This window comes from Prunus mume, linkage group LG2 (genome assembly GCF_029339155.1).
Source record: "Prunus mume cultivar Tortuosa linkage group LG2, ASM2933915v1, whole genome shotgun sequence".
NCBI lineage: Eukaryota > Viridiplantae > Streptophyta > Magnoliopsida > Rosales > Rosaceae > Prunus > Prunus mume.
The window spans coordinates 190,007-208,824 of record NC_142699.1 but is presented as its reverse complement, the minus strand read 5'-3'; the positions used below and the strand labels follow the sequence as shown (position 1 = coordinate 208,824).

The following is an 18,818-nucleotide window of genomic DNA, read 5'->3' as shown; positions in this document are numbered from 1 at the left end:
GAAAAAAAAAATTCAAAGATATCCAAAATTATATATCAATTTGTATATGAAAAAAATTGTGTATTAAATAACCTTATCCAAATATATATATATATATATATTAAATAAAAGTTATTTGCATTAACACTCCTTCAGGTTTTTGACTTTTCACAAAACTCTTTGAGATTTCATAAATTATACGAGCACCCTCCTGAGGTTTCAAATAGTTTTCACAAAACCCCTTTTCGTTAATTGTTCCTCTAAAACTTGATGATTTCATTTTTTAAAACGTGTGCAAATGACAAAGCAACCTCAGCGAATATATGTGTAATCTAATCTCAAAGGCTAACTTTGTCTTTTGGATAATTTTTTGTTTATATAAAATCATCAATTTTTGGATGAAAAATCAATGAAAATGAGTTTTGTGAAAACAATTTAAAACCTCATGGGATGTTACTATAATTTTTGAAACCTCAGGAGGTTTTGTGTAAAAGTCGAAAACCTAAGGGGGTACTAGTGTAAATAAATCTATTAAATAAACATGAATTGCAATGAAACCCGCTTGGTTCATGGGAAATGAGACTTATGGATGAGAAATCAATTGTTTTCCTATGTTTAGTAAGTTCATGAGAAATAGTTGCTTGACACATGGAAAAGTAAGGGGAAAATGAAGCCCTTATCCCAACTTGGATTTTGTTTTCTCCCCTCATGAGAAAGTTTAGGAAAATGAACAACATTAAATGCACATTTTTCATAATTATTTTGTTCCCATTAACAATTTAGAATTACAATATGCATTTGTTGTTTTTAATTTAATATGAGTATAATTGAAAAATTATATAAACTTTATTTCCATTCATACTCAAAACAAACGTGAAAAATGACATAGTGATTCTCAAATCCTTTCTGTGAACAATGGGCCTAAAAGAGTTGTTAGCCGGCGTGGAAACGGAATTGAGTTTGAGATATGGCGCTGAGAATGTTTCGAGTGTTTTTGGTGGAACACGTTACTTGACTGTTGCGGTTAATCCGGTAACAAGAAAGTAAAGAAGAGAGACAGACAGGAGAGAGATTCAGTTGAGACTTGACACTTGACAAACACACCTCAGTTGAGACTTGAGAGAATGGATGAAAAGAAGAAGATGAAGGAGAAGGAGGAGGCGGTGTGCGTCACTGGAGCCAATGGGTTCATAGGGTCATGGTTGGTGAAGACTTTACTGGAAGAGGGCTACACCCGCATCCACGCCTCCGTCTATCCTGCCTCCGACTCCTCCCACCTCCTCAACCTCCCTGCTGCCTGTGGCCTCCCTCCTCACGACATCAATATCACCATCTTCGAGGCCGACCTCCTCGACGCCGACGCCGTCGCCAGAGCCATCGAGGACTGCCACGGTGTCTTCCACGTGGCGTCCCCTTGCACCCTCGAGGACCCCACCGACCCCCAGGCTGAGCTAGTGCTGCCCGCCGTCCAGGGCACGCTCAATGTCCTCCAAGCCGCCTTGCGCTTCGGCGTCAGGCGCGTCGTCCTCACCTCCTCCATCTCTGCCATGGTCCCCAACCCCTCTTGGCCCCCCAACAAGCCCTTCGATGAGTCCTCCTGGACCGACCTCGATTACTGCAAAGCCCGCCAGGTACTTCTGATCATTGCGAAATTGTGATTTCATTCATTTTAATAGTATATTCGTTATCACAGATGTGGGTTAGGGCAGGGCAGTGAGTTTGCAGCCAAGTTCGAATCCCCAGCCCCTTGTAAATTAGGTTAATTTAGAGTAATTTAGTATTTTTAAAAAGTAGGTATAATTGTTAGCGAATGTGCATATTTCATAATTATTTAATTTTGTACATACAGAAATGGTATCCGGTGTCAAAGACACTGGGTGAGAAAGCAGCGTGGGATTTTGCGGAGAAGCATGGATTGGATGTAGTGGCCATCCATCCAGCCACATGTCTTGGGCCGCTCCTGCAGCCTAGCACTCTCAATGCAAGCTGTGCTGTTTTGCTCAACTTGCTTCACGGTTCTGACGATACCCAAGAGTATCACTGGTTGGGGGCTGTCCATGTTCAAGACGTTGCCAAGGCACAACTTTTGCTATTTGAGACTCCTGCTGCTTCTGGCAGGTACCTTTGCACCAATGGTACCTTCCAATTTTCTCACTTTGCTGACACGGTCTCCAAACTCTATCCTCAATTTCCACTTCACAGGTTGGTGTCAAAGTTCCTCACTTTTTGTTATTTACTTGTTGATTTTATATATGCTAGATTTTATCATACATATATATATATATATTTATATATATATTCACAACAGTAGAGAACTCAGAAGATGATATTCTGGTTTTGTATTTCTGAATGAATGAAATTACAAGAGAATCTGAGTATACATATTCAGTAGAATGCTCACGACTCATAACCGACTAGATGGCTTAATAGCTAAGCAATCACCTAGCAGCACACGACCATACTCTAAACGTTATCCCCCCTCGATGTCAGCTGGGGAATCGTAGCCTGAGATTGGAACAATAATGAACAATGATTGGACTATGTAAACCTTTAGTCGAAAAACATCCACAACCTGTTCTTCAGTGGGAATGTTCTGAAGCAGAATATCCTTGAATGATCTTCAAATGGGACTTAAAAGTGATGGATTTGTTGTATTGCAAGTAGTGGGCAATTTGAAGTATACCTTATATCAGTGTAATGATCTCATTCAATGCGGTGCACTACTGACTATATTCTCTTGTTGCCTCGTTTACATGAAATGATTATTTGGTTATTGCTGTTTACCTATACTCTCTTTCTCCCTTTCCCATTCGAGCTCCCACCCACCCCCCAAACAAACCCAGATGTTTTTTCACCTACAGCCCCACGAACTCATAACCCCGCAACCAACCATTTTCTTCTCCCCGCAAGCCACCCCTCCTTTTCTCCATCTCTTCCTCTCCCCACCCCCTCTCTTCCCATTCGAGCTCCCCCCCTCCCCTCTGTATTTTCAATTACAACAAAAGGGAAAAGAGATGAAGTGGGTGGGCCCATTTTTTATTTTATATTATTTCAACATATAAAATGACCAATTTGCCCTCATATTTAACTGCAAATTGGATGAAATGTTGAGATTTAGACGGTGGGGGGAATTGGCAATAAAAATTAGTTCATGTACTTAATTTTCCAACAAAAAAAAATGAGGGTGCAAATTGAAAATATCTTACAAGTTTAGGGGGTAAATCAACAATAAACCGTTTTTTTTTAAACGCCCCTTCCCCAATTTTTTTTTTTTTTTTCAAATGCTTCAAGACAGTCCCGGGTCTTGATGATGAGAATTTTGAATTTCAAAGATGATATGCATCAATCTAATGATTGCCCATACTACTTTTAATGTCTTGGGATGCATGAAGTTCTTGTAGTGTAATTTAACAAGCTTGTAATCACTTTTGTTGTCATTGCATCAATTCTTCATTCTTTCCCTAGGCCGGTCTTGTATGGTTTAAGGGAAAGGCCTTTTATAACTAGCTTTGCCTTTTCATAATTTTTCATCGACAGTAAGAATTTCAAATTGTTTGAGGCAAGTTGGACCAAGGTTAATTGGGCAGTGCATGTCAGATGGAAACAGGCTTCAAGTGAACCCAAAGATAATCCAATAAAACAAAATTAAAGTTGTCATTAATACCAACTTGTATCGGTTCAGATTGGTGACAATGTAAGACATGTTTTGATTTAGATAGCATTTTTCTTCCTGTTGATCGAATCATATTGTCGTTACTGATTTGACTGGTTTCGTAGAGAAAAGTAGGTGTTGATGTTGACTTGAACGACTTACAGGTTTAGTGAGGAAACCCAACCAGGCCTAAAGGAATGCAAGGATGCTGCAAAGAGATTGATCGATCTGGGGATGGTCTTTAAACCAGTTGAAGATGCTGTCAGGGACACAGTGGAGAGCCTCAAAGCTAAAGGCTTTTTGAAGCAGGAAATGTCCCCATCCAATTAAAATAGTTGGCAGTAATAATGAGTTCAAATGAAATGCACCTTTTTATCATTGCCTTTTCTTTTGTTGGTTCCAGAAGTGCATTATCATGGGTCGGAATATCATTACGATATATACATATATACATATTTAAAAGTAAACTATAATTGTTTTAGTGAATTAGTTCCCAAAAACCATTACACTAACTCCCTCGTCTTCTGTTTACTGCACAATCACAGTATTCTGAAACTACAAGCATGTGATGAGATGATGAAGAGCATCAGTCCAAATTTCACAAATCCAGGCCGCATGCAATTGCAGATGACTGGATTGGAATATCAATTAATTTTATTGCACTGGACAACTGGCCAAATCTAAATATGCTTGTTATATGAATGAATGATGAGTGAATACCAGGACAATGAGAGAGAGAGTAGAAGGTCCTTCCTATTATTCTAAGGCACGTGATTGGCGGTCCTCCTAATGAACAAAGGAGAGTGGGTGTTTGAGGGGCGTCTTTGTTGCCCTGTACCAGGCAGAGCTTAGATGATAAAACAGTCTTTGGCTTAAGCTAGCTTACTATTGGTCATTCTTTTTTGCCACTCTGTTTCTGTTAGTTTTTAGCCTGTTTTTCTTTTTCCTCTGTCCTCTTGCTTGGAAGTTGCAACTCTTTGCCTTGTTTTATTTTTAAAAGCCTCCAACACTCCATGTGCATATCATCTTCCCTACCCTTGCTCTCACCCCTTTTTGACAACAAAAGAATCAATCCATCCATCCACTCATTTTACTATTCTTCTGATTTTTGGGGGGAGAGAGAGAGAGACAAGTGCAGTTCCAAATCATGGAGGTTCCTCTGGCATTGCATGTGCTCCAATCACCTCTTGGCCCACTTGATATTATTCATATTCTACTACTACACTTATCAACTTTTCTTCCTTGTTTATATATCCTTCCAACAGTCGTTTCACAAATAAGTCACAATCTCCCTTAATCTTAAAGCAAGCAGCTTTATGTGAAAAGAAAAGAAAAGAAAAGAGACAAGCCTCCAACTCCATTCAATTCAGAGCAGAGCAGATCACCACAAGACGAGATTAGAGATGACCAGTCCAGCACCTTGCAGCCGATCCTGGTAATCTCTAGCTAGCGTTTCTTACTTAATTCATTTTCATTCTATCTTCTCTACTATCTATGATGAGTCTGAGTAATTAATTAATTACCAACAACAACAACAAATGAATTCACTCACAGGTCCATAAGTGAAGACTCGCTTAAAAGGTATGTGCAGTTTGCAAGTGAAAGCTGCATACAAGAGTTACTGTCTGCTTCAGACTCGAACAGGGACACTAGGGTTGGGACTGGGAATAATGCCAATGATGGCTGGAAGGTTCTTACTCTCGACAACGGAGTAGAGATATCAAAACGCAGGTCTGGAAAAACTGCATCTTTTCACACCTTCCGTAGCCGCTGGCTGCTCACATCAGTATCACCCCAGCAATTCATTACCGTTGCCAACGCCATCGACGCTGCCAAGGTCAACTAGTTACTTATCGATGCTGGCTTAGAGATAACTAGTAACTGTTTTGTTGGATTCTTCTTTAATTTATTCAACCTGCTACTGCAGCAATGGGATCCTGATCTGGTAGAAGCAAGGTACATAAAAGATCTTGAAGATAACCTCAGCATCATCCGCCTCAAGTTTGGAGATAATGCTAAGCCTCTATTTAGAAATAGAGAATTCATAGTCTATGAGCGACGTGAAACCATGGAAGATGGCACCCTGGTACGTAGGAGGGACACTCCGTATTGCATTTGAATGATTTGTGAAATTTTAACAGTGGGGATGTGCAGCGCAGGTGGTAGCAGTTGCTTCACTTCCAAAGGAGATAGCTGCTGGATTGCAACCAAAGCAAAATAATGCAATCAGGGGACTGCTGTTGCAATCAGGATGGGTAGTGGAGAAGCTTAAAGGCGACTCTTGTATGGTCACCTATGTTGTTCAGGTGCTCTACTAGTACTCTACTCTTTACTCTTTAACAACAACATTCATTAATTTAATAATAGCAGGATTCCTATTTATTTTCCTTTGTTGTCATGATCCAGTTAGATCCTGCTGGATGGATGCCCAGGTGCTTTGTCAATCGACTTAACAACAGACTGGTTATGATCATTGAAAATCTAAAGAAACTGGCACAAGCTTGTCCAATTGATGGGGATGGGGGGGAAACATGATTGATTATATTGTACAAACTGGAGAAAAGAAAAGGGCCTCAATTCTAATTGTGATAAATACCAATTATATGATCTCTCTCTCTCTCTCTCTCTCTCTCTCTCTCTCTCTCACACACACACACACACACACACACACATGAATTAATAAAATAAATTTGGAGGGGAAAAGGGAAGATAGAAAAGCGTATGCTACGACCATTCGTTTATCTTTTGTTAAGTGGGAAGATTTGGAAGAAACCATAAATACTGAAAAATTACTTGTGTAAGTCAAAAACGCTTTTACAAAGGGAAGTCAGTCTAATTTAGGGTTTTAATTATTTACAAAGTAGAATCAAATCGGTGCTTTGTTAAGCTATTGTGCTTAACATTCCGTGCTTTGTTTCTCATCTACAAGTTGAAAGATGGCCAATAGAAGCTAAACTCAGCTAGCCGAGTACCACTTACCTCGGGAGTTCTCATGCCAGCCTGAAATGAATTTGTTTGAAGAAATAATTTAGCAATGCCCCAAAGTTATTGTTCCTTGCACTAAATGAATTTATTACAACGAAAAAGAGTAGCCCTAACTGAACCAAACAACACCATTGAGTTTCAAATCGGTTCGAAAATTTTGAAACATAGAGGCGCCAACGCACGACAGAAAGGCAACCACGAGATATAACTGGTCAAATGGGATCAGATTCTTATCAATCTGAGGCGTGCATGATACAAGGGACGGATAGGGTTTCCAAGCATTTAAGAAGAAAAACAATGTGTTGCTTGTATAGGGTATGTGGAAGGGGAAAAATAAGAAGCTTAAGCGGCTTGATTCGGTTCTAAGCAGCATAGAAAGTTGACTGTTTCTGTTCAATTCAGCTCAAATCAGAGCAAATTTCATCCAAAAAAAACCCCAGTTGTGGGTTGTTTTGCCCACCCGTACTGCCATCCATCCTATCAAATTTTCTGCAAGGTTTTGACATGTGCCAATCATGAGAACCTTTTTTGGGATTTTCGTCATTCTCCCTCTTCTTTTTTCTATCATGTTCTCTCTTCAGTCTTTCTCTCGTGATGATTTTATCTAGAGATCTCCAGTGTCCCTCAGCCTGCATTCGAACACCCGTTGTAATTTGGACTCCCCACAGTCCACGATAGAAGCGAAAAGCAAATTGTAACTATAGGATCTTCCCACGCATTAATTAGAGATCATAGTCGTCTCCTGAGCTATTAACATACAAAACTGAGCACTGGCATTGGCAACAGTATCCCTCCTCCTTTGGATAATAAAACACAAAAGAAAATTATATTTAAAGGAAGCATCATAAGTTCTCACCAGAATCCAAAACACCCGAGCTAAAAATTCCAATTCATGCTAGGGTTGGTGTGGTTGGGACTTCCTCTCTCGTTTGGAATACACACACAAACATATCATTTTTAGCAAATATATACACCTGATTGCTAGACAACTGGAGAGCACAAGAAAACAAATTGAAAACATATTTAGATGTTCTCTTTCTTGATAACCATAACAATTCATTGTATGGAAAAGACAATAAGCTGTATTGTTCAAGTACACCGGATGTGTACAAGTCTACTCCCGAAGACTATTTTGACAGACAATCCGAACCGCTACATCACTCAATATTTTACATTACAACACCCTCCAGTTCTATCCTCCAGTTCTATCAAGGGATATCACTTATTACAGCACCTGACTACTTTACGACATCTATCATGGGATAACATTTATTTCAACACCTGACCTGAGTACTTTACAACATTTCAAACCTTAATTATGAGGCACTTTATGCTGCACTTTGGGACGGGCACGTTTCATCTGAATTTAAAAAAGGGGAAGTTTTAGAAGAATGGAAATGACAATTTTAAATGGACCCCTGAAGCACCAATCAACGCAAAAGCAACTATAGATTTACAAATGGCATCGGCATTCTTATGGTGCCTCACATATTCGATAAGTGCCTCAATTAACCAGAACACTTGGATAAATGGTATAATCTAACTAACAGAGGAGACTTATAAAATATTACTTCTTACCTCTTGAACCCCTTGGTTTTAACTATGAAGAAGGAGCATCTGGCTGGTTTTCTGGTAGAGCATCTAGGAATTCTGGGATCTTACTGTATGCCTCATGCAACCTGGCCAAAAGGGGAAACTGAGTCTGCACAACATTTGATGGAAAATAAACTTATCAGCAGATGCACATGTGGAAAGCCACTTCAAGTTTTGAGCAAAAGGTCTCAAAAAACTAGATAAGCATCTAAGAGGACAGCCACCAGAAATATTAAAATAAATAAATAAGTAATAATTATAAAGAAGGAAATGAAAGAGCAGCTGGTGGATGAAAATGTAGGAACACCCAAGACCAGGACAGGGTTCAAAATTGCAGAACACAAAGGTCAAAGACTGTTTCAGTTTTTTTTTTCCTTTTCTTTTTTCTTCTTTGGCTGATTGGGAAGGGTGAGAAAAACCCTTCTTTCCTAAACCCAAGACAGATATATAGTCAGAAGCTTACTACACTGAATGAATTGATGAGACTTCAACCTAGGCCTTGAGCTAAACTGAGTTATTCCCACCAACTCACCTGAATTTTATTAGTGAGTGACACAAAGTCCCATAGCAGGGCAAAATATGGTTATTCTAAGTTCATATAGAGATGAAAGAATGAATCATATAAGCTGATTGTAATATTCTTCTTAGGGACAGAGGCGTTTGAAGTCTCTGTAAATACCTTTTTTATGGCAAGCCTACCACGATAAATAATAATATATATATATATATAATTAAAAAAAAAACCTAATGAATGACCACTATAAACTTCATGTCAATGGGAAAACAATGCAGCTTCCATTCATATAATAACAAAAGATATGCAGATCAAAGACGAGCTGATACTGTTTCGAATAAAGTACATAAATAAGAGAAAGACAGGTTGCTACTGAAAGTAGACACAGATAGAAACTTGATTTATGACCCAGAAAAAAGAGATAGTAACTTGATTATGTGATGGAAACATCAGAACACCACCAAATTGGATTAGTTTCCATTGTCACACGAAAATGAAAAATAAATAAATTAAGGAAATGTCAACCTACAAATCAGATAAATATAAATTTGTACAATCAAGAACGAATGCACATTTGCTACAGTGTAACTTGCACAAGAATAGAATGAGCAGTACCATGTCTACATGGAACCTTCCAATGGCTGCATAAAGCTGGGGTGCTAGAAACAAATCTGCCTGCAAATATTTGAGAAAATGTTACATTATTTGATTATTTATTTATTTATTTATTTTGTATTCATACATTGAGGAATTTCACACTAGCACTTATTATTTGAAAAATTAGGAAGTAAAAGTAGTAATGTTCAACATGTAACTCAAACTGTAGGGTTCATGTAAGGCTTTTATTGAAAAAATTACATAAGGAAACACCATCTTCTTAGACGGTGGATTGCCCCTTTCATATGAGTTGGGGTAAGGCTGCAAATTAGTGAGTCCTGTCGGTTGGAGGATGAAGCTAAGAAGTTCAAAGTTTGAGAGTTGTAAGAAAAGTAAAGTACATCTGAATTCCTTGAAAATCTCTAGGTTTAGGCTGGAGAAGTGATGGATTTCGGTATATGCACTTCTATTCCAAAGTCCACCTGTTCTTGTTCTTTTTTATATAAATACATTGTTTAATAAAATCCTTACGACTCCAATGAATTTTTGAATATTACAAAACTTTCTAAAAGTCTTATCAATTGAATACCACAACAGTTTTATGGACTCTCTGAAAATCCTAATTCAATACCACAAAACTATTATGGACTGTAAAAGTCTATATTGAATACACCAAAACATTTTTAATGGGGTCTTATAGTACTACTAGGAATCTTTGGGAGTTCTATTAGAAGCCTATATCTCTTGGTGCCTGGATATGTTCTTACTTTCATCTCTCTTCTCCTCCCTACTATTCTTTATTTCTCTAATATCTTTAAGATTAAAGCAACCATATAACTTTCGTTTCCTTTAACCTCTTCTAGTTATCAAAATTTCCATCATCTAAAAACTACATATAACCAAGAGAATGAGTATCCTAGTCCTCAAACCTGCCACATCAATGGTTTTTCTGGTTGTTGAAACAATTTTGTTGGTCAAATTATTTTAAAATGTTTTTAAGAGTTTTCTGATTTTCCAAAATAAAATAAGATGGCGAGTCCTTTTTCTTAAAGGAGAGAAGAAAAGAAAAAGGACAACATGAGCAAACAGACCAAGAAAACTTCATCCCCAGTTGCATATCTCCCTGCATAGTTGTTCAGCAGTTCTTCAAGAGCTGAAACACATACAGATAACAGATTATTAAGCCTACAACCATTCATAGAAAAGAAGAACAATACAGCAAGACAGGATTTATATAAGGTACGATCTTCCACAGAAAATAAAAATGTGGTTTGACAAGCCTCACACATTTGGGTGTTTTTGAGGTCTGGAGAAGCAAGATTGTAGTGGAAATATTACAACTTTTTTCTTCTTTCATAGATACAAAAACTTTAAATCCAAGAGGTCTTGTTATTTTGAAAAATGACATCATCTGTGACTAAACCAGTTTTACCCGCATTCCTATTTTCAAATCTCTTTTAAGATTTTCTTACCTGCAAAGCCTTTTCCAATATGAACTTTAGCCCATTCAAGTTTCTCTTCGGGACTTACTTTTTCTTCAATGTACTTCTGTAAATGGAAAAGCAGCAAAACAATATCCATATCAATTTTTTTATATGATAATACCATGAGAAGTAAGCTCAGTTTTTGACAATCAAAGCAATACAAAGTATCCACAAGCAAGCACTCGATCCAGCTAATTACCAGTATAGCCAGATTCTGTAGAGGCTGTATGCTTGAGGACACGATATTTGCAGCCTACATATCAGGGGCAAGCTAATAGCATTAGAATTTGAAACGTACATTCAAAATCATAAATAATAAATGTTAATGGAGATTAGGTTGCTTTTGGGTGGGAGCGATGTTTGAACAGGTTAGGATTTTAGGGAAATCATAATGAATTGTACAAAGTTACACCAGGAAACTCAAATTACTAAGAGTATATCATACAGGTAGAGCATGATACCATATCCCTTAGCTGAATTACCATCATTCAGCATGTTAAACACAATAACCCGCATGTGTGATGGATACAGATCTAAGCACCAATACACATGAAACTAATTTTCCGTTCTTAATAATCACAATAGAAACTACCATTGATGTCATCTACATCCTGTTTTGTATAGCATGCGTGTAGGCCATAACATACTCATCTATGCAGTTCTGGGTAAGTTAAGTGCAGATGTTTTGCCAAGTCAAAAGGACAAAATTGGAAACCATATTTCAACTAATGAACTCAGCCAATGGTTGTTCCAGGCACACTCACTTGATCCGTTAAAACATTTGGTGGAGAGTATTTGAACTTGGGTCCTCGACATCAGAAGAGAAGCATGGCTACCAATTGGCTATGCCCCGACCTCAAAGTTTGAGCTTTTATGTGCTCATTGTGACATTAGCAAAATTACTAGTAGTGCCCCAACCCCAAGACATTCAAACACTCTTTAATGGCATCAACACATGCTACACTCATTAGTTCTCAAGTCAAAAACCCAGTGATTATACAGTTGAGTTCATAAAGAGCCCAAACATAGTCTACTAAAACGGAAATTTTCAAAGCCTGTACATCTACATCTTGTGTTTCCAATCTATATTGGAGAACTCAAAGCAGAACTATATGGGACAACTACTCTAGTAGTATTTATTATTTGAAGGTCCAGCTCCCGTGTGAAACTAAAATTGGCAATGCAAAAAGTAGCAAGAGGATAGTTCATAATATTTCACAAGGGGATAATTAAAAAGAAAGAAAGCAGTATGACCTGGTAATTGATGGCCTTTTTCTGAAGATCTTGAGGTAACAATGGATGCTGAGGGTACTTGTCCTCTAAATACTATAGAATACGAAGAAACATATTTTACAACGATGTAATGCAAATTTAGTGGAGCAGAAGCTGATGAGAAGGAATAACATGGAGACTGACTATTAAGATGGCAAACGAGTCAGCAACAACAATGTCCCCATCCACAAGCACTGGCACATAGCCGATAGGATTGAGCTTTGTAAACTCTGCAAGGCAAGAAAAGCCCCCAAACAATTGACTATTGAGTTGAGCAGCTACTCCTACTACAAGTTCACCGGAATATAAAACACGAAAGTGAAAGGGAAGGGACTGACCGGGACTGAATTGCTCTCCCTTCAACAGGTTTACAGCTTTGTACTCGTATTTGAGCCCTATACAGTATATTTATACGCAGTAATTAATTAAAATACAAATACATATATACTTTCTTGAGAGTAAGACTTCAGCCTTCAGCCTTCAGCCTTCAGATTTCAGATTTGCAAGGAGTAAATTAAAAAATATTGAAAAACAACAACAAAAAGAAAATGAAGGAAAAGAAACCTTTTAAGTTGAGAGCAATTCGGACACGGAAGGAGCAAGAGCTCCTCCAGTAGGAATACAGCTTCAGCTGTTGATCATCGCCACTTTCACTCGCCTGTGTTCCATCTTATCATTCGTTATTATCAATCAAAATTTCAATTCGTCTATCTCAGAATATCGGGCGTTGACAAGGATAAGAAGCATATATATAGCAATAATTTTCTCTTGGAAAAAAATAAATAGCAGACTCTAAAATTCACTCACCATGAGACGCAGCCAAGACTTTTCGATCACCGGTAGCGCTTCAGTTTTCACACAAACAAACCGATTAAACAAATTCAACTTTTCTGATTATCTTTTCTTGGCGTTGGCGGTGTAGTCCTGCGTATTTTATAGAGCACTTCTGAACTTTTGGACAAGCTCCTAAAATTGTTTTCTAGTGTTCAACTTAAAAAATAGAGAGAACGATTGTATTCCTGCATGCCCCTTCCAAAAAGAACATACAAAACAAAAGGGTTTATTTCACTACCCTCTCTCACTCTCTTTCCTAAGACTTCTGTGAAGCGCTGACATGACAATTTAGAGGTCCACATGATGATGAGCTCACTCAAATTTTGTCACGATGACTAAAATTATGAAGGGAGTTTCACTAAAACACCCAAAATAGAGGTTGAAATTATTAAAAAATTCAACACCCAAAACACTTTATAAACACACCCAAAACTCATCATTACACACACTCAAAACTCATTTATAAACACACCCAAAAAGTTGACTTTTGGGTTGATTTTAGGTGTGTTTCTATGTTTAAATAGTGCTTGGGTTTTTTTATAAATACATGTCTAGGATTAGGTTTATTTATAAATTTATAAATTATAAATAATAAATAAACTAATTAAATATTAAAATATTAAAATTAAAAACAAAAGTTTCACTCACTCTTCCTCCCCACTCCTTTTTTTCCCTCAAAAATTGTTTCTTTTTCTTTGTTGTAAAGAAAATAGTGGAGCCCACGTAAAGAAAAGAATGAAATAATATTCAAAAAGCTTAATAATAATGTTGGAGCTTAATGATGATGTTGGAAGCCATCCAATTTGCCTATAAATAGGATTCCCATTGCTTAGCAAAACACACTAAATGAGAATAAAGGAAAGAAAGGAAAGAAATGAAGAGTGAGAGGAAACAACAGAGAGTGAGTTCTATCTGAGAGGAACTTATGTCAGTATAAACATCACAAGAGCAAATACAATTCTACTCTTAATATTTAGCGGTACTTTTCATACTCTGTTATTTTATTTTTATAATACGTTATTAGCACGATAGTCTCTCTTCTTTACTTATAAATTTTCCCAGCTCAACACTATGTGGTTATTTCTCTGTCTCCTCTCTATCATATGTCTCCTCTCACTTTACTACTACGATGACATGCAAACTTTCTTTTTTGTATTCTCACAATTTTTTTATGTTGCTTCATCCATGTTTATTTAATTTATTTTTTCGTACTGTAATTTAAAATGGTGCGGTTTTATACCTCATCCTGTTATTTTATGGTGGTGTAATTTTCATTGCCCATCGCGTTGTAACACATATTATCGTAATAAAAATGATGGTGTGATCTTAAAACCCATCTTATTATATCTTGAATAGTGGCGCAATTATATTGTCCACAATATATAATATGTTATGTACTTCATATATATTATGTGATGGTTTTATCCCGGCATTTACTTTATTTACTGTATGGTGTAGGTTTATTACCCATAGGATAGTATTTATTTAAAAGTGTGGTGTGAGTTCATCGTCCACACAACTGCCTTTAACATTTATTTTATTTACTGTATGGTGTAGGTTTGTTACCCATACGGCAGTATTTATTTAAAAGTGTGGCATAAGTTTATTGTCAACACAATTGTCTTTACTTTTTATTTGAAAGTATGGAGTAGAATTAGTGCCCATACCAGCACGTTTATTTTATCGCACATTTACTTTATTATTTAAAGTATGGTGCGGGATTAACGTCCATACATGAAGCAATTTAATTTATGAATTTATTTTATAGCACATTTACATTTATTTAAAATATGGTGCGGGATTATCGTCCATACCAACAATTTATTTACAAGCAATTTATAACAATTTAATTTATGAATTTATTTTACCGCACATTTACATTTATTTAAAGTATGGTGCGGGATTATCGTCCATACAAGCAATTTATTTTATGAATTAATTGTGTGATATGATGAGTTTTATAGCATATAGAAATCAGGACTAGAAGTTCCTTGATCCTCATCATACAACTACATCAGGACCTGAAGATCCTTGATGATGAAAATGGTATGAGAGCTGGCAGTTTCTCCAGTACTATATTTGTAAACAGGAGATCGGACCTGAAGATCCTTGATCCTTAACATGTAAATAAGGACTTGGAGTTCCTTGATAATGTAACAGTACCGTATTGGTTAATAGTGCCGTACAAATGAATAGTAATTGTACTGGAAAATGTACTGTATGTATGAATAGACACGTATTCATGACTTGATAAATATTACTATATAAATGAATAGTGACGTATACATAAATATTAACTATTTTGGGTAAACCGTCACTATATACAAAAGGGAACCTGTAGTTCCTTAAACTCATGGATGAGCAATTAAATGAGAAGCTAGAAGCTCCTCAAAACTTGAACAATTATGTAAGGACCTGAAGTCCCGAAATATGTACAGAAAATTATAAAAATGTCTATACCATGAAAATATGTGATTTTGGCCTAAAGTTCAAAATCTGACAATATTGAGAACTTGAAGTTCTAATAGTTAAATGGACAACCCTTGAGGTATTATTGCAAATTGTGGTACACCACATATTTCTTTGGCATAAGAAAATGATGAATTTAACAAAGTTCGATTCTATTATAATCAACACCTCGAGGAAGCAATATATTTTGTGAATTCTGGATGTTAAGAATACACCGAGAAATGGATAATATCAGGATAAACTTCAAAGGATGAATTAAGGCTCTTCACATATTTTGTTATATTATATGATATGGGCTGGAAGTCCATGGATCCAAATATATGAGAGATCTCGAACATGAAGTTTTGGGTATATAGTAGTTAATGTTTTTCACTAATATATTGCAATATTATCATGGCTTTTACTTAATTTATATTTCATGTCCATTTGAAAAGGGCAAATAAATTCTGAAGTCGTGTTTAGCCCGGGCAAGAAGTTCTGGACTCATATGCATTGAAATATGTAATTTGAGATATTTAATGTGGTTATTTGAACCTATAAGGCACAAGGTTCCAAACTTTCATTTTGAAAAGACATAAAAACCACAGGTGCAAGTTTAAGAATTTACTCAATTATTATAACAGAAAATGAGCATACAACAGATATATTCTTTTCACCTTCAAAGCAGACTCTGTAAAATCTATAAAATTCCATTATGTTCTGGAAGCCTTTGAAGGAAGAGGGCGGTACCTCTTAAGCTTAGTCATGAGCCTCTCGTGGTTTCCCAGAATCTTTTCATTGGAAATTTGCAGCATGTCAAGCCTTATCCGCATATCAATGGAGTATGAACTCACTAGTTTCAAAAAAGGCCTTATTTTCCTCTTTAAGTTTATCAACCTCTTGTTGAGACTCATGAAGCATTCTTTGAATAGACGAATTTTCAGTGTTCAGCTCCTAAATCTCGTTTGCTCTGGCACGCAAGCGATTAGCCATGTTAGAAATAAAAGCAGCACTCTGAATGCTAAAAGCCATTGAGTCATCAATAGCCTCTTCGTCAGACCTTCATGTTAACAGTATTTTATCCATATGAGTAAGGAAATTCCTAGCTACTATGACAACAGTCGTATCGTTCATCATCATAGAATCATTAACCGTTAGATGACGATTTTGGGATACAAAGGATGGACGCCAGACTTTGGCGTCAAGGTTTGTTATGAGAGCAACAATTAAATCAAAATGATTTTAGGCAAGAAGAAGAGGAAGCCATTTTAAGAGGGTTTCGAGGAAATTCTTATAAAAGCTGAATTTTCAAAAAATGGAAGGAAGTTGAATTGAAATGCAAATCAGGCCTTGCAGAGGCAATATCTATAGATGAAAATGTGGCACCGTTTCCAGGATCCCAATATTTTCTCGGATCCTCATATTCTCTTTTTCTTTATCATATTCCAAAACTTCACGCAGCCTCCAATAATGTCTATCGACACTTTAAAGGTTTCAAGGACTATTTTGGTCAAAGCTGATCTTGCTTTACGAATTTCACAAAGTTACTTTTTCAAAAGCATCTCGAGAACCTCACAAATTTCTGTGGTTATTTTGAAATTCATTGGATCTACCTATTCCTCTAATTTGTGTATAAATATGTTACTAACGAAATCTTTTTTGTAGAATACATCCAGTTTTCTCCATATCTAGTAATGTAATATCCACTTGTTTTTCTTTTTCATATTCCAAAACTTCACGCAGCCTCCAATAATGTCTATCGGCACTTTAAAGGTTTCAAGGACTATTTTGGTCAAAGCTGATCTTACTTTACGGATTTCACGAAGTTACTTTTTCAAAAGCATCTCAAGAACCTCACAAATTTCTGTGGTTAATTTGAAATTCACTGGATCTACCTATTCCTCTAATTTGTGTATAAATATGTTACTAATGAAATCTTTTTTGCATAATACATCCAGTTTTCTCCATATCTAGTAATGTAATATCGACTTTTTTTCCCTATCAGTGAGCACACGATGTGCTTGAGAAGTGAGACTATCTCCGATCATCCATTCAGGAAGCAAGACTATCCCTGATCACGTTTCAGCTAGATCAGGGAACTGTAAGGACGACCACATGCTCTAATCTCCTGAAGTTCTTCTAGGCTAGGAGAAATGAGAGTTTGTTGTCTATTAAGCAATACTTGTGTTATTTCATGCTTGCACTTTTTTTTTTTTTTTACGACATCCTTAAAGATAACTAAATGGGGAGATAAAGCCATTCCAGAAGAATGACTTGCATTATAGATCGTTCCAGAAGAATGATTTGCATTATGACCATTCCACAAGAATGGCTGATAATACACTGCATAGATTAAAGTCCCATAAGAACAGAACATGGGTATATCAGTGATCAATATGATGCACACCTGTTGCGTAGCAAATGATATGGATTGAAGTCCAGGGAGGACAATCCATTAACATGTCAATATTAATATAGTGTACACCTAATGCTTAGCAAATTATATGGTTTAAAGTCCCAAAAGGACAATTAATTAACATGTATGTATTAATATATGGCCTGCCTGCAACATGACAGATATATGGGTTCTAAATGTTCCAACTACCTGAATGGAGATTATCCACGCCCTACTATAAAATAATGCTCTATTGGAGGTTAAGATCCACATTCTCACATAATTCATCTTATAAAAGACGTTTGTCTGGAAAGAGACAATATGACAGGACCCGCCCCGAATTTTTCACAAAACCCGAGATTTAATCTGCGGAGACCCCAAAGATCACACCCATGCCGGTTTCACTCCTTAAACAGGTAACCTCCTTCTTTAAGAGGAGTAAGGGCATGAGACTTTCTGAAAATTCGGCAGAATCTCCCCTGTAATTTGAACATTTCCCAAAATTTCCACCTGCATAAAACGCATTTAATAACCACAACTGGCAGCACGCACAATGTAGTAACATGCAATTCATCTAATTGGCCTCCGACCTTCAAATATTCCCAAAAAGATCTGCCAACAAAGTCTTTAGATAAAAATTTCCTTAAATATGGCAAGAACACTCAAACACACTTATAATTGCCGAAAGCAAAACTCACCACTAACTTTCCCCAATCCAACAAACGAGGTTTTAACATGCATCAATTATCATCTATAAATTATCACCATTTATTCCAGGGCCTCAGCCCATTATATTACACACTTTATGCAATAGTACACCTACACAACCCTCCCTTAGCCAACCGGGAGTATGAACAAAAATCTAAACATACCTCGATTTCAAACGAGTTTCAAGGCCAACAACAAGGTCCGCATCACACTCAACAAAACACATAATTAGAGTTTAACCCGTGGCTGCGCCTAGTTACTTTAGGCTGCCTACGTACCCTTACTGAGGGATCAAGCCACACGTACAGTTCTTTCATATCAACGGTCACATCTCCGATAATATACAATTAATTAAAG

General features: G+C 36.7%; 3 protein-coding genes across 4 annotated transcripts; 2 read left to right on the top strand and 1 right to left on the bottom strand.

Moving 5' to 3' along the window:
• Positions 1-961: 961 nt before the first annotated feature.
• Positions 962-4,117, top strand: LOC103318930 (NAD(P)-binding Rossmann-fold superfamily protein). The gene is made up of 3 exons (XM_008220387.3): positions 962-1,610; positions 1,829-2,181; positions 3,796-4,117. Exons 1-3 carry the CDS (start codon positions 1,104-1,106, stop codon positions 3,959-3,961), a joined length of 1,026 nt encoding a protein of 341 aa, XP_008218609.2. The 5' UTR covers positions 962-1,103; the 3' UTR covers positions 3,962-4,117.
• Positions 4,118-4,889: 772 nt separating this feature from the next.
• Positions 4,890-6,238, top strand: LOC103318929 (Polyketide cyclase/dehydrase and lipid transport superfamily protein). Its single transcript, XM_008220386.3, has 5 exons — positions 4,890-5,066; positions 5,186-5,468; positions 5,559-5,717; positions 5,791-5,937; positions 6,038-6,238. The coding sequence occupies exons 1-5, from the start codon at positions 5,035-5,037 to the stop codon at positions 6,164-6,166; spliced, it is 750 nt and encodes a 249-aa protein (XP_008218608.1). The 5' UTR covers positions 4,890-5,034; the 3' UTR covers positions 6,167-6,238.
• Positions 6,239-7,620: 1,382 nt separating this feature from the next.
• On the bottom strand, positions 7,621-13,114 carry GSTZ1 (glutathione S-transferase zeta 1). 2 transcript variants are annotated; one of them, XM_008220384.2, is made up of 11 exons: positions 12,884-13,114; positions 12,641-12,734; positions 12,415-12,471; positions 12,221-12,306; positions 12,059-12,130; positions 11,004-11,057; positions 10,793-10,868; positions 10,412-10,473; positions 9,339-9,398; positions 8,195-8,318; positions 7,621-7,976 (listed from the first exon to the last, which is right to left on the bottom strand). In XM_008220384.2, exons 1-10 carry the CDS (start codon positions 12,884-12,886, stop codon positions 8,217-8,219), a joined length of 666 nt encoding a protein of 221 aa, XP_008218606.1. In that variant the 5' UTR covers positions 12,887-13,114; the 3' UTR covers positions 7,621-7,976; positions 8,195-8,216. The 2 variants fall into 2 exon arrangements, with proteins under 2 accessions (XP_008218606.1, XP_008218607.1); XM_008220385.2 differs by lacking the exon at positions 11,004-11,057 and having other exon boundaries at positions 12,884-13,112.
• Between the last annotated feature and the right edge of the window lie 5,704 nt (positions 13,115-18,818).